The sequence below is a fragment of the Pleurodeles waltl genome, chromosome 2_1, assembly GCF_031143425.1.
Source record: "Pleurodeles waltl isolate 20211129_DDA chromosome 2_1, aPleWal1.hap1.20221129, whole genome shotgun sequence".
NCBI classification, from domain to species: Eukaryota; Metazoa; Chordata; class Amphibia; order Caudata; family Salamandridae; genus Pleurodeles; species Pleurodeles waltl.
The window spans coordinates 321,329,018-321,351,857 of record NC_090438.1 but is presented as its reverse complement, the minus strand read 5'-3'; the positions used below and the strand labels follow the sequence as shown (position 1 = coordinate 321,351,857).

General features: G+C 41.6%; 1 protein-coding gene across 3 annotated transcripts in view; it reads right to left on the bottom strand.

Moving 5' to 3' along the window:
• LRCH2 (leucine rich repeats and calponin homology domain containing 2) overlaps positions 1-22,840 on the bottom strand; it is a 743,639-nt gene that overhangs the window by 375,535 nt on the left and 345,264 nt on the right. For all 3 annotated transcript variants that reach the window (XM_069212552.1, XM_069212555.1, XM_069212554.1), the window contains exons 8-9: positions 16,803-16,914; positions 14,684-14,784 (exon numbers count right to left, since the gene is read on the bottom strand). In XM_069212552.1, the coding sequence (XP_069068653.1) occupies positions 14,684-14,784; positions 16,803-16,914 (213 nt within the window). The remainder of the gene's footprint in view (positions 1-14,683; positions 14,785-16,802; positions 16,915-22,840) is intronic.

Below are 22,840 nucleotides of genomic sequence, written 5' to 3'. Positions count from 1 at the left end.
AGGAAAACACAAAACGCAATAAAAATCCAGCACCAATTCACAAAAATAGATCATATTGTTATTGCTAAAATGACACCAAAACAACAAAAAGCCAATATAGGGAACTGGAGATATGATTTTGTAAAGATTAAATGTTTTTAGTGCCTAGAAACAAAAAGCACTTCTTGGGACATCAGGTCGCACTTGCCCAGGGCAAAGTCAAAATTTTAGGTACACTGTGATGGACTACACTGAGCGGGAGGCCTCGGTTAAAGTTTTACTTTCACCATTAAAAAAATTCTTTAAGATTTCTCAACGACAGGGACGAAGTCAAAAGTTGAGTCCGACCTTCTTGGAGCCCTCTACAGATACACGGTGTGGGAGGTCTTTTTCAAGTTTCCACGTTCGGACTTAGAAACCTTTTTTGAGATTTTCTTCCCCCATGTTGGATGACCCTCCTCAGCAAGCCGATTCCAATGTGACGTTGTCAGATTGCCTTTCCACAAGACCCCGGTCAAATCCTGGAAATCTAGGGCTCCGGAGCTTTTCAGCAGGTTGAACCCGCAAGTCAGGCTGGGTCGCAGTCCACATTGGCTGGCTTTGACTCGCGACGTCGGGTCGGTCCATTTATGGAGCTTTTTTCCAAAGTTGCTCCAAACGTCTCCAAACTTTTGGATCTTCTTCCAGAAGTAATTTTAAGATCCTTCAAGTGTCCACAACGCACCCACAAGGTTCCAGAAGCTATGAGTTGTTCCTTGGGGGTTTGGACTTCAAATCCCAGAATGCACCTGGTCCAAATCCTTAAACTGCCACTGGTCAGCTGGGCTATTTGTGCAGGACTTGGTACAAGGGACTCTGGTCAGCTCCTTTCTACCTGTATCTTACAGGGAGTCCCTTCAAGGGTTGCAGAAGTAAGGCAAAGTCCTTTTTTTTATGAAGCCCAAAGTGTGCAGTCCTTCAAAGTGGAGTGTCCAGGTGCAGGCCAGGGGTCCAGCAGGACAGTCTTTCTTCTTGTCTTTTTGCAGTAGGGGTCTGAAGTGTGGGGCAGCTCCGACATATTTAGTCTTGCTCCTGGGGTGGAAAGCAGGGGTTCTACTGTCCAATCACATGCAGGCCACCCCCCTCTTGAGTGACCATTTCCTGTGAAGTGTGGCAAAAATTAATCCCAGGGAGCAGCATTCCTCCAAAATCCAAGATAGTGAAAATTTAATCTTGGAGTTTAGATCTGGCTGGCCCACCCACTGATGTGGCTAAGTGTCCCTTAACACACCCCTTCTTTCCAGCCCTCTTTTGCTCTAATCAGGAGGCACCTGGTTGTCTGGGGCTGCAGGGAATGGGGGGGGTCAAGTTGCTGTCCCAAATGTCCTTCCCTCCTTTATAGTCCAGTTTGGCTGCTCTCCCCAATCCTGTTCTACCATCTGCTAAGGCAGACCTCCTCCTCCAGATGCTTCCTTTTGTTTTAGCTCAGGCCACTTCACACCTCATCAAGGCAGCCTGGCTCAGGCTGCCAGAGACTGACCAATCAGAAAAGAGTACTACAGGGCTTAAGTTGGTAACTTTTAGCAAGAGATCTAAAACCCTTTCCCTGTTCAAGTTATATTAAATACAACACTGGCAAATTATTGGATTTATTATAACTTTTAATTTGATACCAAACTTGCTGTATTTAGATGCTTCCTATGGAAATTAAGACTTTATTATTTCAAAATAAAGTCCCTCCATGTTGGCCTATGGAGCCCATTCACTGCAATGGGGAAAACGAATTTGGCTATTTTTCCCTCACCAGGGCTTATAAAACATATTTTATAAAGTCCCTGCTTATAGTTACACTGCATCCAACCCTGGGGGCACTTAGGGCATATCTTAGGGCTGACATATGTAAAAATAAGGTAGTTTAGGACTTCGGAAGTACTTTTAATTCCAAAGTCGAATTTGGGGTTAACTACTGCGCACCACAGCATTGCACCTATGGGTGTACTATCTATACCGGGCCCCTAAATCTACATGCCCTACCATATACTAGGGACGTATAGGTAGGTTGGTACAGCCAATTATAATTATCTTAATTTACATATACAATTTTTATCAGAACACAGGCCCTGGGACTGTTTAGCAGTGCCCAGGGTATCATCAGAGTGAGGAATACACCAGTATGAGTGACAAATGGGGGCAAAAAGTTAGGGGGCTTCTGCAATCAGCCCAGTTTTCCCACTGAGAGGCAGTGTAAGAAGGTGATGGTAAGGGAATCATTGAAGAGCCTCAATAAAGATTGCTGTATCCTGGTGCTCTGTAAGGTCATCATTTACTATGCTTAGTAAAAACTAATACAGTTAAATATATAATGAAAAATGTGTTGTAGAATGTACCATTGTAGCCATTTGTACCCAAATTGTAGTGGTCAGCTCGCTCTTCATGCATCCTATGGGGCTAGCCTGGCAACATTTGGCAGGGCGACTTTGGGTTCCCAGTCCAGCCCGTTTCAGTTTCAATTAACATTGTGCTCCTTTTGTACTTTCACTTTCCCTGCTGTCCTCCGTTGCCCTCTGGTAGTAAGGGAGCTGTTTGTTCACCTCATGGTAATCCACCTTCTGCTAGGCTCCACTCCTCACCTCAGCGTCCCGTCGTCACTCAAAACTATTGTCACTGCTCCACTCCTATCATGGATAAATGTGAACCGTGAATTCAATTTACAATATTTGCTCTCCCCTGGGTAGAAAAAAAAAAGGGGGGGGGGGTGATATTTCCACTTTCTTGATTGGGTTAAACAGACAGACCGGACACCGCGTCCATAACCTGTATCGGTATAGCAGTGTGAGTTTGAGAGAGACATTTTTTCACTGAGTTCATAGGTGTGTAGTGGCCACCACCGTCGAAGAATAAGAATAAGGCTACAGTGGTAGGAGCAGCGTTGATTCCCACTGTAGTTCCCCCAGCTATGCTCAAGTAATGTGCCTTTAGAAGTATAAACACAGAGGCGGGTGAACCCTTGAAACCTCTAGTCTGGCTTGAGCCAGATGCCTGGTTCTGGCGCACCTCGGGGACCCTCGCTTCGAACACGATCCGAGCCCGACCCCCCTTATTCTTGTTGTTCAAAACATTTTATTAAACATTTTGCGAAGAAGAATACAACACAAAGGAGGAAAAGAGGTTACAGAGTAAAAACAATATATAATATATGACATGCTTATATTGCACTGTGGATTACAGAAACCAACACTGATTTGCTTTAGTGACTGGAAGAAAGAATAAAATACCTAAGTATATTTGAGAAACAATCATCCTAGTACAAAACACCTGCAGAGCCATAGCATACCTATAAAGGGATAATTTGTCTAAAAGTCCAGGGAGATTGAGAGATAAAAATGGGGGGAAAGGAAGGATGACATGTACATTAGAGTAAAAGCAGGTATTCAGCAGTACTGAGTGTGAAAAGTATATACAGTTGTAAGAGTGTACCTTGGAAGATACCCTCCAACTAGTGGTATACGGACAAAGAAGGTCCAGGGATTCTCAGACACATGGTGAAGGTGACAGCTGAGTGTTACCTTTTATTAGTGCAAGATGTGTGCTCCCTAAGTATGTTACCCAGCCCCACCAAGAGTGATAAGACATATTTTTGTTGGACTTCCAATTAATATCACTTTGATCGCAATAGTAAGTCAGAGGTCTAGCAGGCTAAGATCTGATATCAAGAGGTCGACAGGAAGTACCATCAGCAGTGGACTCAAGAGTCACTGATGAGAATGATAGGTTTATTTGGCATTGAAAATTATCTTCCAATTGTAAGGATATGTTTCGCCAGTAATCGTGTTGGTTGAGGCGTGTAAAGAACATATGTTCCTCGTCACCAATATCAGATTCACATGACCAGCATGTATTGGTGTCTGAAAGGTTTAAAAAAGTTATTTTAGACCGAGTCCAGTACAAAAAAATGTGTTGGAAAAAATGTTGTCTGGAGAATAGAAGGGATGAGTTTATGTTTAAAAATTACTGGCCACCAGGTTTTCCAGGATTGACCGTCAAGGGTAGCTAAGTCTTTAGAGGAGAATTAGGCAGACCACTTCTTTATCAAAGAGGTAGTATGTGGTAGATAGAAGGTATCAATGATTTTGTATAATTTTGAGGCTGTGTAATCTCCACTTAGAAATGTTTGAAGTTTAGGGATTGTTGGGACTGTTGGAAGTGGGGAAGTTTCAAGATCTTAGCCGTGATGGGAAGGCAGGCATGGAAATCTAAATCTGGTAGGTTTGTGTAGTTTTGAGATTTGTAAAAAGATAGGGGTTTTTTGTATGAACAAAGGTCCTATAACATTTCTATACCTTTGGCTGGCCATACTGGTGCAATGTTTGGAGAAAGTTGGGTTGATATTTTCTTATTATGCCAGAGAGGCATAAAAAAGGAATTTTCAAATGTTGGTATCTAAGACACCATCTAAGGAGATGAGCGCTGAAATAGTGTCTTTAAAAAAATGAGATGAGTTTTTAAGTGGTAAACGGCACACAGTGAGGGTGGATAATAATGGGTAGGGATAAGCAATGATAGATTCAATGTCTAACCACATGGGTTTCTTCATTGGGTCTGTTTCAAACCAACGCGCACCTTGGGTGGCTACAAAAGCTGTTTGGTAATGAATCCAGCTGGGGAAATGACAGCCCCCCCCCCAAAGAAATAGGCGTGTTTAATTTCTTCAAACGGAGTTCAGGTTTCTAGTTACACCAAAGGAAAGAAGAAACTTCTTTGTCTAATTTGAAGCAGAATTCTGGAGAAAGGTGTGAAGGGATCATATTAGCCAGAAAGTTGACCAAGGGTGAGATCATCATTTTAATGGTGTCCAATCTTCTCCAAGATATGTGTTTTGGCGATCATGTGGATAGTAATTCTTTTATTCAATTTAGGGTTCGACGTTCCTGGTCAGAAACTGAATCAGGACAATTATTGCTAAACCAAACCCCAAAATAACTTATGGAGGTATTCCATCGAAAGCTAGAGGAGCCCACTATAGTGGGATGGTAATGAACGTTTAAAGGGAGTACCTCCATTTTTTCTTTATTCAGGGAATAACCTGAATGTTGTGCATATATGTTAACATTGGATAGAAGGGCATTGACGGCTGTGTCAGGTTGTTCAGTAAAGATCAAGAGATCGTCAGCATAGGATACCATCTTGTAGGATTTGTCCCCAAAAGAAATACCTGGGATGGCCTTATTCTCATTGATTAACAAAAGTAAGGAGTCAATGCTAACAGAAATCAGGGATAAGGGACATCCCTGATGGGAACCTTGTTAAAGATGGAATTGTGAGAAGGTGGCCCTGTTAATCCTTATCCTAGCAAACGGGCTATGGTACAAGGGAAAGGCAAGAAAACTATCAAATGCCTTTTCCACGTCTAAGCCAATGGCTGTGGAAGCCGGTGAGAGTGATCTGCAAACTTTTTCAATGACATAGAAGAAAAGTCAGATATTATCACTGTCTAGTCGGCCTTTGATCAAACCAAATTGTGATGGGTGTACTAAAGTGGGAATGAGAGGGGCAAGTCGCACAGCTAATATTTTGACATACATTTTTTCTTCCATGTGTATAAGGGAAATGGACCTAAAGTTATGTGGGTCTGAATGGTCTTTCTCTTCTTTAGGAATTATTCCAATATGTGACTTCTCCTGAGGAAGAAAAATCTGTTAAAGTGTTCCCCAGAGTGTCAAGAATTGAATCTGAAAAGGTTTTGTAGAATTTGACTGGGAGATCATCTGGTCCAGGAGTTGTGCCAGAAGGAATTGATTTGATAGTGCATAGTAGTTCTATTATGGAGATCGGAGCTGCCAATTTCTGCTGGTCTGATTGTGAGATCTGTTTAATGGGTAAAGCGTTCAGAAAGTCTAAGCAAGTGTCCACTGTAGTGATGATTGAAGGAGTATAAAACTTGGTATAGAATGTCTGAAATACTTTGAGAATCACATCAGAGGGGCTAAGGATCTTGATTTGATTGTCTTTGATAGATACTATGGAGTTTTTGCTTTTTTAAAATTTAAGATAGGCAGCTAGGGATTTACCTTCCTTGTTAAGATAGGAGTTTCTTGCCCTTTTGTGCCTGCACCCATAGGTGGGCCCTTTTACTAACTGAGGTGTTAAATTCATATTTAAGGCATTTTAGTTTTGTCTTAAGAGATGGATCATTGGTTAGTCAGTATAGGTTTTCTGTGGATGTTATTTTTGTGGATTAATTCTGAAGTGTTGAGGTGATCAGTTTATTCCTATGTGCTATGCGTGTAATAAAATTACCTCTCATGACACATCTGAATGAATCCCATAATGTCACTAGGGAGGATACAGAGTGTTGATTTATTTTAATAAAGTGGGAAATGTCTTCTTGGAGTTCTCTGATGGATGTTGGGTCATCTAAAACTTCCAAGTTCATACACCACAATTTAGCTTTAGATCATACGGGGATGATATGCAGGCATAATGATAGGATGGCATGATCTGATCTTGTGATCAGTTCAGTGAAGGCGGTACAATGCAGGAGTGATTGTTCGATCAAAAGGTAATCTATCCTCGAAAGGAGTTATGTGGTGGGGAAAAGAATGTAAAATCGCTCCCTGTAGGATTATGCAACCTCCAAACATCTACAAGTTTGTGGGTGGAGCACAGGTTAAGTAACGCTTTGTGTGATTTAGGGTTTCTGTATTGAAAAGCCGATTGAGTGTCTAAAATGTGGTCCATAGGTAAGTTGAAATCACCCCAAATATGATACGGTCACCAGCTGGGAGGAGTGCTATTTTAGCAGAGAGTGAAATCGAAAAGTGAGGCTCGTCAGTGGTAGGAGCATATACATTAATTGCATATAGCTCGGAATTTGTGCTTTGTAAGAGTGTGATTAGCCATCTTCCATCATTACTGGGCTCAGAAGATATGGCAGAGGGGTTGGATGATTTTGAAATTAGTGTGAGGACTCCATTCTTTTTAGCAGAGGAACAGGTAACGTCTGCAATCCAACCATAACGCATAGACAAGGACTCTTTATAGCCAATCCTTGTTTCTTGTAGGAAAATCAGATTGCCATGGAGTGAATGGCAATATTCAGCAAATGTTCTCCGCTTTACTGGGTGGTTGAGACCTTTTGAATTGAGAGAGAGATCACCTTCAGCATATCAAAATATGTAATAGTCGAGGTGATTGCATAGAAATAGAAGAGGCAATCAGATAATGCGGCTGATATAGAAGAATTGAACCGCACGGAGTTTTAACATGTCTGGTACATGTCACATAAGGGGAAAGGGCATAAAGGGAAACGGTAGAGGTCCTAGGTGGGACAGAAACCATCCTAGGAATATAGAAAAGGCTTGATGGACGAGGTACAGGAAATAAGGCAATGGGCGCCATTCGCAAGCATTTGACAAAGACTACAACATATAATAGATACATTCAAAACAACTGAGCAAGGACGAGCATTAACCTGCCACAGTCTGCACAAGAGGATCACAACTGTCTCGGAAACCATGACACATTAGTTTGACTAAAGCATCATTAAAGCTCGGATGGTAACATTATCATAATAAACATTGTCATTAGAAAAACTGCATGGGAAGGAACAACAGAATGTAAACTGTCATTTTACAATGTATCCCAAAAAACACATTGTAAAGCTAATTTCAAAACATGGTAGTACAAGATATACAGTAGCCAGATCATGGGGGAATGTTCAGGATTAACCGAGAATAGAGCCATTATATTAGAAGATAGTTAAAGATGGCTCTATAAATATTGAACATTAGCTGGAATAGCATACCTTAGCCACAGTGAACCTGGTGAGGGCATATGCAAAATGCAAGACGAAATAAATACCTATGTACCGGATTACTAGTTATGGTGTCAATTTGGCAACAAGTACCCCTTGTAATTATAGGCCTTGACACAGTAGCCCACGTAAAAACTTAAGGGTACATTAAGTCACTTAAACTTGTCATCATTTTTTACCGGATGCAGTGTCATCCATATGCGTCTCAGTGGTGTTGTTTAGGAAGGCGCGCAATTCTAACAGATCAGTGAATACATGGAATTTTGCCCTGATAGTTTATTATGAATTTAGCTGGTCCAATGAAGGAGTGTTGAATTGACCTGTCTATAAAAAGTATGTTTCAGTGCTAGAAAGCCCTTATGTTTTGTGACCGTGTCTCATGCATAGTCTTGGTAAATACTCATCTTCAAGTCTTACCAAGACAGGAATCTTATCTTCTTCATGTGGGTGAGTGTAAATTCAGCATGCTGAAAGCGTAAAGGCCAGAATATCATAGCTCGAGGTGCATTAATGTTTTTGGGCCTATAGCTTGGAACTCTGTGAGCATGTTCAATCTTGAAATCTTTGTCAAAGGTGATTTCCAGGGATGATGGAATCCATGATTCAAGAAAGGTGATGACTGAAGTAGATTTACTCTCGACACCCTCAGGAAGACCAAAAATGTGAAGATTGTCACATCTATTACAATCGTTCAACAATTTCACGTTTGATTTGTTGGTGAGACTAGTCAGTTCTATTAAGATTTTTGGAGTACGTTTCTAGACGGTCTTCAGATATACCTATTTGACTTTCTGCAAGAGTGAGTCGTACATTGATTTCCTTAAGCTCTTTTTTGATAGCAGCGATATCCGCTTGTAACAGATCAGTATTGGTTTTAGTGATTTGTGCTATTTCATGTATGTCATTGAGTTTAAGAATCTTCTCCAGTTTAAATTGACTTTCATGTTTTTCTTTGATTGGAGAGTCAGAATTTGGTATATCATGTTTTGATCTCTTTAGGCCTGCTTTGCCATCTTTTTCCTTCCCATATTTCAGTTCACGGTGGTCCACGATGGTAAATAATGTGCATGCGTATCAGGTAGACAGATCGTAATAAAAAAATCTGCATCCTTTTTTATAATAATTAGTTAATGTGCACTGAAGAACAGTATTGGAAGGAGGCAAACTTAGTAAAAGAGCCATAAGGGGCAGTACAGAAAGGAGGCAAATGGAATTGGACAGGACAGCATGTAAGGAAAGTATATATTGATATAGTACCTTGGAGGTGTGGCAGTCATTTGCTGTATTAGTTAACACACATTACTATAGCATGTCCTCCTTTGGAAAAAGTTCACTTAACTCTGGTTTGATATACTGGTAATGAAAGTTCCAGACCAATCACACATATGCAAAGTCATTTCAATTGACCTTCTCTTGAGTAATCAGCAGTCCTTTAGTGACTAGTGCTGAGTAGTAAAACAATGAAAGGATACCTTCTAATAAAGATGTCAGATCCGATGGTTCGATGTATACACTCCCGTAGTATTGCAATCACTCATTCAGGTCCCGAGAAGAAGGCCAAAAGATTCACCCCTTCAGCACTAGCATACTTGATACCTGATCTCAACTAGAACTGGGTTTGGCAGAAGGTGGGTTGGGCATCCGCCCCGCACTGATGGGATTGCGGGAACGGACATGGATCGACACTGAGGAGTTCAGGATTCACCTGTAGTGCGCTGCCATCTTGGAACTTGTGTGCATTGCTTGTTGCTCATTAAAAATCCTTGTCATGTCGGTGAAGGCGTACAGTGGGGTTCGGGCCAGGTGAGCGATAGCTTCATGCACACGCACCCAGCATAGTTTGGGTTGGAGCGATATGAATGGTCCCAATGTTGCTTCGAGTCACAGCGGGGACAGCAGAGATAACAAAATGCTGCCATGCCCGACTCTCCTATTCTTAATTAATTGAAGCTGTGATCATTAACGAGGTTGCAGGGAAGTATCTCTGACCAAGACACGTGCCCGTGTTGGTGTTTTAACATAATGTTTGCTTTTACAGGCTGGGAAATCCCAGATACCACTGCACTGACAAGCAGGATGACCACCCGTCTGTAAAATTCACAGACTGCCCGTAATTTCACCCTGCCGTTCGTTATGAAAGGTTTAATGGACGGCATTTGTCCATAATTTTAGCCTTTCACCTAAAGGACAATGTCCAGCAGGGCAAAATTACGGGCAGATGAATTTCCCCAGCTGGACTGAAAGGCAGGGAGTCTCCAGTGCTCTGAGGGAGGGAGGGGCAGACAGATAAGAAAGACCTTCTTGCCAGCGGGTCTCCTTCCCTAAAGACATGCAAATGTGGTCAACTGGTAAATCTGCAAATGCAGAGGGGCTTGGAAACATGCATTGACTAATCAAAGGAATCACTTGAAGCTTTCTGAAGACAAATATATTTTCTTTTAGAGAGCTACTGTAATGGTGTTCCAAGGTGAGCTGTGGAGTGTGTGGTTTTAATGGACTGTTATAAAAAAAAATGTAATACTAGGTATAATCTGTATATTATTCGAATCTGTATTTTAAAAGGACTTTTTTTATTTAACCGAAATTTATTTGCGCATTTTGTAGCAGCCTATATTATGATGTAATTGTATTTATATAGCACTAACTACCCCTGACGAGGCGTCAAATTCATGTTTAAAATAAGGACTTACACATTCACAGTTCTTTCAGGGACCTCGGTACCTCATAGTACTAACAAGCATTGGCAAAGTCAATAGGTCTCGTCTAACTGAGAGTTATTGGCTTTGCCAATGTGTTTTAGCCATGTTCTACACCAGAGTGGCTGCTGTTCAGCATGGCTAACGTTAGTGGCATACTGGTGTGGAGTGGAGTAGAGTGGCATAGGAGCAGTGGCGTAGAGCCCAGTAGGGCAGTGGGGTACAGTGCAGTTGTTTAGAGTGCACTGGCGTAGAGTGCAGTGGTTTAGAGTGCAGTGGCATGGAGTGGCGTTGGGCAGAGTAGAGTGGCAAAGAGTGCAGTAGTGTAGAGTGGTGCAGTGGCATTGAGAGCAGAATAGGCTTGCATGGCATAGAGTGCAGTGGCATAGAGTGGTGCAAAGTGGAAAAGTGTAGAGTGGTGCAGTGCAGAGTAGAGTATAGTGCTGTAGAGTGCGGTGGCATGGAGTGGTGTTGGGCAGAGTAGAGTGGCATGGAGTGGAGTAAAGTGGCATACAATAGAGTGCAGTAGTGTAGGGTGGTGCAGTGGCATAGAGTGCAGAGTAGACTTGCGTGGCAGAGAGTGCAGTGGCGTAGAGTGGAGTAGTGTGGAGTGGTGCAGAGTAGCGTATAGTGCTGTAGAGTGCAGTTGCAGAGAGTAGAGTGATGCAGAGTGCAGTGGCCTAGAATGCAGTGGTGTAAAGTATATTGTTTCACTTTAGAGTGAAGTGGCTTAGGGCCAGATGTAGCAAAGGGTTTTACCCATTCTGTGTCTATGGGAAAATGTGTTCATACATATGGCCCCTAAAGTGGTGAGCTGTAGGGTAGAGTGGAGTTGGGTAGAGTGGCATAGAGTGTGATGGCATAGAGTAAAGTGGTGTGGAGTGCCGTGGCATACAGTGCAGAGGTGCAGCGTAGATTAGAGTGATGTACATATGTTAAAGAAACACAAAGTACATTTTAAATTTTTTACATTTTGCTTGTGCAATTTACATCCCAAATAGTTTGAAGATTCTATATGTATTTGACACGTAGGGATAACCCAAATCATTAGTTTGGCTTTTGCTCAATTTCAAAACCATTTAAAGACATGGACAAAGCAGGCAATTGCCTTGCACAACCTTGCAAGTGGTCTGGCCCCCGCTCACTTTTCACAAGCACGAACAGCAGACCATTACACCAGAAGAGTTTACCAAGGTGGATGGATGTTGCTTGTTCAACCACTTGACAGTGCCTCTTCTGTTTCTCTCCAGTGTGCAGAAACAACTCCCCAGGTACCCAATACCTTCCGATAGTCTTGGTGGACTTATCTTGTCTGATTTTAGGAACCGTCCCACATTTTCTTCTCTTCCATATTTATTTGGTTCTTAGCAACAACTCTTTGAATCACTTGCCGTGGATCTCCCATTTGATCTCAATTTCATCTTCCTCTTTTATTATCTTTGATTGGTAGTCTAGGCTCCCATTTCTGAGATAAATGTAGAGTCCCATCATACACTCTAGTGCCTTGAGACTGCAGGCAAGTTGTGGGTACCTCACATCCTGACATTAGGTTTGAGACTGTTGCCCACACCATCTGACCTGCCTCATTAATTTTTTTTTAGGTTGGGGAGAGCCAGATGATTTTGTTCAATTTGTTTAAACTGGAAACATTAAGGTACCTAACCTTATGCTAGACTGTTTGCCCGGGGTTTTAAAATGTTCAGAAACATAATCAAAATGTTGCTGTTACTTTCTCTTCAAGAAAAATTGGGTAGATTTGGGTAGGGGTGATGGCCTTGACACAGTGCTGAAGGGCATTAATTTACTACAAAACAAAGGCGTACTGTGACACCTGAATGTAGCATACCAGGAGGCACTCACAAAAAGACCACAGTGAATAAATAGTGCTATGTTAAAAAAGCGTAAATAAATGCACTGACAACATAGTTGGCCTCTCTTGGGTGTCTCTGTAAAACTGACGTTTGATCTTGAATTTTTGTCCTGAATTTTGACTCTTTTTCATGAATTTTTTACAGTCCTGTCAAGAATTTGCCTCAATGCCAGGTGGTCACCGTACTGACAAGGGGCTTCAACTTGCTCAAGCGTCAGCCTGAAAATAGTCTGACGAGTTAGTGCGTTGGTGCCTGCACGCACCCCTGAAACAGATGTTCTTCATGCCAAGGAAATTATTTTTAAGACTGTAGCCTCTGCCAAACATGCAACACAAAAAGAGAGCATCGGGAGTGGTTCAACCCCACACATGCTCCCGTTTTGGCTAGAAAATCATCAATACACAAAAGGTGTGGGGTGTAACTGGAAGGAACTGGACTATTAGGCCCTATTCAAGAGGTGCTAGTTAGGCGCGTCCACCTGGAAAATACGCGCCTAACTAGCGCCTCTTGAACAGGGCATAATAGTCCAGTTCCTTCCCGTTACACCCCACACCTTTTGTGTAGTGATGCCTCTGACAAGATAACAATATTGCAGCTTACATTATTTGCGTACTTACCTATTAAGTATGGGTCAGGGGGTCAATGTCAACAACTTGAACCAGAATTTAACTAATTAAATAAATATGAATTACGTCATGTCCTAAAAAGTACGTGGCATCTTTCAGCCGACTGCGCCGCTGGCACTGCAGTTAAGGTTACTTTGAAATAATAATTACAAAACATTACTAAAAGTAGCATATGCACAACAGACTCTGCAGCTCTTTAAGCGTCCATTGTAAGACTCCCGCCTTCTCACTAAACAATTACGCACTGTACAAATTCTGAAAAAACGCTAACACAAACGCATTGCCTTTTAGCACCAATTAACAATGCATCCGTTTGTGATGGTGTTTCTTAGAGTTTTAACACTGTAATGTCTTTCACAGACCAGTATTTCCCCTTTATCAGTTAATAATTTAAACAGAAAACATAAGAGAGCACTTTAAAACGAGCTCTAAAGCTGCCATATCCCTGACTCACAAGTAAACAAAACCAGAAAGGTGATGTTACAAATGAATACAGATGACTTTATGAATTTCTCTATAAATATAAGGCCCCGGCCTTCGTAGACTTTTAAAACATGGACAAACGGCCAGTAATTTTCCCTTTTGGAAAGGTGGCAACTCTTGAAATTTGGTGTCAATACAGGGGTCTTTTGAATTTTCAATTACCCCCCCCCCTCCATTCCCAGCCTCTCAGGTCTAGATAGTGTGAAAATTGTCATCCTTACCCAGAGGAAGGAATGCACTACACCCCCACACACCTGCAAGGTAAGTGGAATATGTTCTCCTCCACTTTTCTCCTAGTTGCTCTCCATTTTGGCATGTTGTGTCTGCGGGCACAGCTTGTAAGTGGGCTCTTAGAGCAAAGCCAGAACCCTGGTTCGGCCCATGAATAGTCTGGCTCGCCCACCTCTAATTAAACATGGCCCAAGAGATGAAGGGGCCCATGCTGCATCATTACAGAGCAGCCATCTTCGCTGCGGCCAGGCCCTGACCCTTGGACAAGCTCAGCCACCAATCCTTAGTGGTCCGCCACACTACACACTATTCACTATTTAATTCATCCAGAACATTCCCCTCTTATCAGAATCCCTTCAACTTCACACATCATTATGACCAACTTCCTTTGACTTATATATATATATATATACATATATATATATATATCAGTTGAACCAATTTAATGATATTTAATCCTTCCTCTCTTACTGACCACCTACATCATAAACTGTGTAGTATGCTTCCAATATTCTGCTGACAGGTTCCAGTAAATTTCGCTATGTACAATGATTTAGCAAAAAATGCTACAAAAGTAAATCTACAAATTAAAGTAACCAATCTGAATTCTAGTTATGGTTTCAATTCACAAATTGGTTTCCTATATCAGCAAACCTATTAAAATGTTTAAAATGTGTTTCTGAAAAATTGAGGCCTTGTCGAAAAAAAACAGAAAACCCTAATTCATAATGGTTATGAGGTCAAATTTTAATCAGCTGAGCTTTCAAACAGCAGTTTTATTTAATCTAGAATTTGAAATAGACATTATTTGGTTTCTTGGAGCTAGAAGATTGACTAACTCAAAGATGGTGGTGGATCTTAGGCTTGCCTTTGTGAAGAGTCATAAGAGCGTGCCTCCTTTATACATAATCAGTGTTTACGACTTGTCATCTATGCGTCAATTTTTACCTCACAAATTAACTGTACAATACCCAGCATGGCCATGTTTTCAGGGCAAGAGCTTACCTTCATATAAGATACAAATGGTCCACTAAGATGTACATCTCCTTGCTCAGGAACAGCAGAGTCTTCTGCATTTGGGTCAACGTAGACATACAACTCCTGATCTTTATTTCAATTAGAAAGAACATACATTATTTCATTACTTACACACAAACCAAGTCATACAGTCAATAAACATAATGAAAATGAGAACCCCCATACACTGCCCCATACTATTATTTGGAGATATGAAGTGAAATATAGCATTAGTCAGTTTTCAAGGGTATTAAGAATATGAGACTTCTTGTGATTTGAGTGATAAACGTTTTCTGCGGCATAGACATAGCCAATCAAGAGTCAAAGATGCTCTTAAGTTAAAAGAATAGCCTAAAAATCATCTTTGTTTACCTTTACGTTAAAGGAAAAATAGGAACAAATTGAGTGAAATTGACCCAATTAGGTAACTATTCAGTGGAGGTGAAATTGAAAACGTATGCCTCACGGATATCAACAGCTTCAATACCCCATCTTATGCCCAATATTGGTAGCCGTTTCAGTTATTTTGATAGGGACTAAGGATCCCCATTGTATACATTTTGCCATCCTAAAACTAGCACCAGGGGTGGACGTGGACTGTTTATGACTTCAATGATGAAACCCACAATGGAGAACTAGAATAGATATCTTTTTCCTTCTCTGTCATGGGAATTTTTATTAGTCAGACACTTGCCTAGAGTAGAAATAACACTCATAAAAGGGGTGGGAAGGCTACAGTATGGCAAAAAAGCAGGAAGAATGTAACTGCCAACTTGAGTATCTACTGTGGAGTTTTACAATTATTAACTACTGCAATGTTTTTTCAAAAAAGCAGCCACAGGTAGTTGATTATTATAAAATGAGTTTTGTGTTACCTAGCAAAGGTTGTTTTGCTCTTTATTTACATAAAGGTATAAACAAAACAAATGTTCTAGTAATTGCTAAGAAGTAGGTATTCCTTACAATACTTCCAACTACAGAATGTTATGTTTCAGTATGAGAATGACAAATACTTGGAATTTGACAAGTTATGATCAACACCCGCACCCTTATGCAATCAAATACACATTTCTCTCAGCAGCGCCTGCCGCAAATGTCAAGGCAGGGGCGACGATGGGGAAAACACTGACAAAATGTTTTAAAAAATAAAATAAAACTTAGCTTTCCCGCCGTTCCTACCGACTCCTGTCCCCTCGCTCATTGCTCTTCTTCTTGTGATGTCCCAGCATTCACTGAGACAGCAGCACAGGCTCCCCAGCAATCCTGGCGCTGCTTTCATGCTAAACTTGGCATGAAAGCAGCGCCAGGATTGGTCTGAGCGGCTCGGACTGCCACTCAGACACAGCCATGGGGTCTGTGCAGTTTCTCTAGCTTGACTGTTCAACACAGCCAGGCTGGAGAAATCGAAGTGAGCGTGTGTGTTTGACCAGCCTGAGACGGCCGCCAAACACACATGTACACTTAGGTGCAACTTAGGTGCAACTCTCTCCTCCTCCCATGATTAAGCCCCACCCCTCCCTGCATTCCTGGCTAAGCCAGCAAATGAAAAATAAAATGATGGTCACCTATCGTTTTATTTTTCATCTCCTGGCTCTTGGCCAGAGGGACGACGCTCCTTCGCCATTGCAGAAGAGCTGCCCCTGATTTCTCTGCACTGTTGACCATGGGTGCATTATGGCTATGATTGTGACAATAACCATGGGCTATTTCAGATATTTGAGTTCATAGATATCATCCTAACGTTCTTTAATGTAAGTCTGTCTCATAATTTGTGTTAAAGTTTGTTTTCTTTTTTCCCCAATATCAGTCATGGAAAGTTTCAATAAAAAAATTATATTCAATAAAAGGACTTCTCTATGCACATACGTACATAGGTCTACAAACTAAACAGCCTAGTGTGGGGAAAAACGTTTCAGGCGTTGCACATATTGTGAACCATCATAATACAAGGACTGTGGTGTTGAAGAAAAGACTTGTTTCAGTATGACACGAAACACTAAGTCATGGTTAGAATATTTCTAGTAGGGAAAAACAAACACTCCTCTCAAAGTTTTGCATTCTTAACAATGTTAACATTAAAACTCATCATAATTCAAATGTGATTTACCTTTGTGCAAATCAATTTTACTTCCTATTAAGTGATTGTCATTTTTCAGCAACTGATCCCTTGCCGATTCGGACACCTGAGAGTGAAGACTGATTGTATCATCATCGGAAGGCTGAAAGAAATATATGCATAATTAAAACACAGGTAACAGAATTTTAACGGTAGGTCACAGTCATGATAAGAACAAGTAATTATGTAAAGAGAATATATTTTCAAGTAGCATACACAAAGTATTGACTCCAAGTAGGCGAGTGAGAAGCTAAGCTACATGGAGGATCTCTCCAGAGATGGCCTGCCAGTCGGACGTGCAGGAGGGGTCCACGATCAATCAATCAATCAAACAGGATTTATAAAGTGCAGCTAATCACCTGCAAGAGTATCCAGGCGCTGACAAATCTGAGATCAGCCATTCCTGTATAGGCTAACACAAGACTGCACATGTGGCATTCTCAACAGAACAGCAAGACACGAACGAGGTCTTCTTGCTTATGAGGTACATGAATAGAGCCCTTAGAAAAGAATCTGTAAATAGTTAAACAACACAAATTTATATCAACAAACTCCTCATAAACTGAAACCAATATAACACCTTGGTCTGAAAAACTGATGACCCTCCTAAATAATACAAAAGCTACTACGTTCATTTATTTTATCTTGATACCTTTAGGGCAGTTGTAAAATCGAGCCTGGTCTAAGGAGGAAGCAGAGTGTTGTACAGAGCAATGGGTACACAGACAAATGGGTAACAATTGTGCACTTATACATCTTTATGCATGGCTCATGATAATGTCAAGTTAGTTGATTTACAATTTTATTATCCTACTTTATTTGGCAAACTGTGTTCTGGGATCTTTTGATTCAAAGGAGTAGGCAGATTACAAGACAAATCAGGTTTTATTGGCAGAAGTCCTTACAGGGTGACAAGTGACAGAAATTATCATAAACAGGAATGCCTTTAAACCCTTCCTGGATAATAAAGGGTATAATGCAGACTTAGGTGTAGGACAAGTAATTCCAGAGTGTGGGTGTCCAGGAGGAAAATGGCTATTTTCAAGACTTTTCTTTATTGGCTCTCTTGATTTCTAGATGGACATTTTGAGATTGCTGCTCTTCTATCCTTGAGACTGCAAGCCTATTTGCAAGATAGTCCAGTTTGCTGGTAATTAAGAAGTATCTTCTGACAGAGAAGGTTTTATACATGATGTGGGCTAGTGGGGGGTTCCAAGGCCGAGTTGGGGGGATTTGAAGATGCTGTTTATTTGCTAAAATGTTCAATGACCAGTGATTAGCACTGTGTGTAGTTGAGCCTTAACAGTGGTGAATGTTGAGTCTCAGACACTATTCAGCACATTATTCCTGTGATCAATGTGAGAGAGAGGAAGAGCCTGAACAACTGGTGCACAAGTTGGCTGGATGAGCAAAGGTTTAAATTATGCGTGAGGTGCATATGGTACCAAGCGGTTTGTGCCATCTTGCTCACAAGTCTTAAATGAGATGGCAATCAATGCAGATCAGAGAGCATTCTGACACTCTGTGGGGTTGGAACAAATCAAATTCTTATCCTGGTGGACAGGCTGTAAAGCAGAATCTATTTGCATAAGGTGATTCTCTTTTCTATCTTCTCCTTTAAGTGTGAATCCCTAAAAGATTCAGTTCTGAAGAAAACATACTTGTAACTACAGTTCTCCAGCATTGGTAGCTTTCATCGGCTAGCATAACACATGGAGACAAACAGAGGATCGCCACAATAATAAAACACTCAATTTGTAATGGAATTTAGAAAAAATGTTTTTTTTATGTCATTCTACCTACGCCTACGGTAAGCTAATAAGCCAACCTTATTGGATGGGGAAACCTTATCCAAGTTTTGTGGCAACCTTAATCCTTGGCAACCTCATCCCACCCAAGTAAGGTGATACTACCAGGGTGGACTCAAACTCCCAGGAGTGGAAGTTCTTGATGAAGCTTATGGTTGGATGAGGCTTGGTTCCAGACAAATTTAAAAATACCTTGGGGTAAACCGAAAAGAGATTCCCTTTATTTTAAGGTACCCAGGTATGGTTGAAACTAAGTGTTGGGATGATATGGGTACAATGCCCCTTTTACCCCACTAAAAAGAGACATGTTCCTGCCCTCACAAATGTCTGCTAGCATGTAGTGGGTATGATCAGGGATTGGAATGGATCCCTACTAGACTAGATTAAAATTAAAAGGCGCTTCCTAATTCCACAATTGTTCAATTAAGTAACATGAACTCAGGTTTATTAAGGCTTCATGGTTAAGCTTGAAGGTAGCAACCCCTGTAGTTGCACATTAATCAGGAAGATGCTCCATAATATGTCACCTACATTAAACCCAACCTCCATCCATAATAGTCCATTCCTGGAGGAAGGAAGTGCTTGAATGCAAGAGCAGACAGGATTCTGCCAGGTGGCTGGCAACCAGAAAGATGCCCAGATGTAAAGCCTCCTAGCACATGACCAAGGTCCCTACTCTGCCCTGCTTGCTGCAGGATCATATGTGGGTCGTTTTGGCTAGGAGGACCTGTAAAAGCCTCCCCTTGATGGACAGCAAGAAGGTCTGCAGGGCCACATGAAAATGTTACTTGTCTTTGAAAATAATCTTTCTGGGAGATACTTTATCTACCTGCAGAAACCTCACCTGTTGAATAATCCCAGACACCAATCTAGATCTGGAAAATTTCCAAGCTCCATGTAGCCAGTAGAGGGCCCTGGTTTCGTTTTGACACCAGAAGTGACAATAGACATGACTCAAACCATATAGCACCCCACCAGTGCAACAATGTCAGTTTTCATCCATTTTTTCCAAGCCTTGGAGAGGAGCAGACAGAAGAGGGGAGTAGAGAAACTTCAATTAGATCTAACTGCAGTGCCAATTTTCTAACTGAAACCTAGTTACTCTATTTCTGTACTTCCTTCCATCAGACAAGCAGTGTGTTCGATCGGTGAGGAATCTGCAAGTAGATCAATCAGAAAGATTGTTACTTAAAGCAACTTTTCCTTCTGAAGGATACTGCTACCTGCAGATTCCTCACCTGCTGAATCGATTTCCAAGCAGTGCCTTTCCTGGAGGACTGATGGATCGTTAGATAAGGAAATCTTGCAGCACAGACTTTTCAAAGCGCCTAGTCTTATATGAGTTCAGTGTTTAGCACAGGTATGTAGAGATGCCCACGTCACTGTCTTACAGATTTCTGCAATAGTAACACCTCTTGTGAGTGAGGAAGACAAGGACTTGGCATTGGTGCAGTGAGCTCAGATTTCTTCAAGCAGCTCCTTTTGGTCAGTGCATAACACATATTGTTAGAAAGGATAGTCCAGCTGGATAATGTGGTTATCTCTACCGCCTTTCCTTTTCTACCATCACTCTATCCTCCCAGGTGCTGGTCATCCAGTCTGATTCTTCTAGTATGGTGACGATCAAAACAGATTTCCCACCCAGGGGCCAAGTAATATGCCCATTTCTCCTCCCTTAAGGGATGGGCGACTAGGAATAGAAGGAGGCATGTCTATTAAGGTAAATACTAGTATCAAGGGTCTTGACATGGCAATCTGTTATCTAGACTGGCACAGGTGACACACTCAGCTGCGTCTTTCCCGTTATGTATTGCCTAGCTAAAGAGGCTCTAAAATCCTATGGTCGTAAAGGACTGCTAGCAAGATATCACTGGCATGTGTGTAATGGCCCAACAGACAAATCAAGTGTACTGATTGCAGTGCCAGGCTGGCAGTGGAAAACATGTCAAAAGTTTCAATCATTTTTGATTCTCTGCAGATGAATTACGATTTACTTTCCTGATCACATGTTTTGGTGGAAATCAGGAGCACCAGGTGCCAGTCTATAACGTCTTGTCACCTCGCTGTTCACAGGCAGGCAAGAACAAGGTTTCGACCAGGTAGCCATCAGAGTTTCAGTAGGGGAAACATTAAATGGGTGCAAAGGCACAGATATTGAAAGCCAAGGCTATAGAATGTCCTTCAAAACATGTATTTCACTCTCAGTTGAGGGCAGCTGCAATTCTAGGACTTTAGCTGCCCTCTGATCTGCCACAGCAAATGAGGCACTTTTTTTCATTGGTAGCCCATGTGGCAACTCAAGTTCTGTCTCAGGGAAGTTATCAAGCCCACTGGCAGTTTTGTAAATAAAGGTATACGTTATTATCAGTGCAATAAGGGGGGAATAAGTTATACTCCTCCCCATTATCATCAACAGTATCCTGAGGTGTACCATCCTCTGGCACAGGGTCAGAATTAAAGCCAAAAAGAAAATAAAGTCTACGCTGATAGCTGCAACATGGCAGAGGAACAGGATTAGAGTAAGGGTGCATTCAACATGTTTGGGTTGAAGACTATAGGGGTGGCGGTATGGGACATGTAATGTTCCTGAGCAAACAGCCTGCAGCAAGGCGGGATCTACCAGTAGTAACCCAACTGTGGTTTTGTAGGGCATACAAGCATGCCAGAGGAAGACGGAAGCGCACTGAAACTTTACAACATGCCCATTATGAAGGCCTCGATCTGCTGCTGGTAGACCATGGCTCTGGAAACTAAGGCTTGCTGAGACCAACTGAAGAACTGGCTCCCCCTCGCATCTTCTTTTTGGAATCAGAGTACTGAGATGGGGTAGAGTCCTGCTTCACTTTTGTATGTCTACTTTTGGAGTTGAACATAACAGGGGATGAGCAGGAAGTGGAGCGATCGCAAGGAAGACACTGGGACCGAAACCAGGCCTGCGACTTGGAGTGGTATGTCCATGAAGCTCACAGCTTATGTTCAGCAACACATAACTTGACCTCAAATTGCCTTCTGGTGAATGAGGGTGCACTTTTCACACAATGTTGAGTTGTATCATGGTCCAAGCACCGAAGGAACAGCTTTTTCAGGTTTGTGACCAATATCTGCTTTCTGTAGTTATAGCATGGCTTGAATCCTGTACTCTTCGGAAGGGATCTCACTCCCTAGCGCACTGAGGAAAAGTTTTGGAGTCATCAGAAAACCAATAGAATAGGGAGTGGAGCTCTGGATCCATGTCGGAAGGCACAGAAAGAAAGAAACTGGGGCAGGAGTAGCACTTATATGCAGCACCACTCAGTCACTTCAAAGGCAGTATGATGTCACAGTGGAGCAGTATGATGCTGCCTAGTGGCACACAGGAGCACCGATAAAAAGATGCCCGGGTCTATCCTTGGGTATATTCTAAAGTGAAGAATTTGCGGTTAGAAGTCTCCACCAGAAATGTTGTCTTATGAGGCGGATGACACTTGTTGGCAGACAGAAGACAATATATTGTATCAAAGATCGATTACTGTGATCCTCATGTCTTTAACTGACCAAGAAGGATTTGATAACTTAGAAGGAAGTTCTTGTTTTGTCATAGTCTAAGTGTAGCCTCAATCATGATGTATTTTCAATACTTTCGGTAACTCTCCAAATGTAGGACTCTATAAAGCTAAAGCGCGCTAAAGCAAGGGATAATTTTGTATTTCCTTAGAACTGGAATAACAAAGTACACATCTCGCAAGCTTATGGTGCAAATCCTATGCTTTTGTATGAGGGTACGTTTTGTGCAGAGTAAGTATCCTAAATTTTCACTTTACAACTCGTTTGCATTTAATGTTCATGTAAAATAGGAGTCCAAAATTCAACTGTGTTCCAGGATCATGTACAAAGTAACTATTCTGATATTTATGAAAATAAAATAAGATGCCACAATAAATTCCTGTTTTTATTTACTTATAACGCTTGTTATCGTATTTGGGCAAAAAAGTGAGGTTGCCAAAAGGAATAAACAATTTTTACACCTGAACTTCAAAATATGCAACAGTTTGGTCTGCTGTATTATAAACGTACTTAAAAATAAGTAATTCTTTAGTCCTACTAATAGTAATGCTCTAACTGCACAGCAGAGTGTTGCGATGCTCGCGCACAGTGCGTGATATCACTGGGCTCGAGCATCGCTAGGCAACGGGGTGGTTCGAATCGGGGGATTTGAGGAGACAGTTGATGGTGGAAGACGTG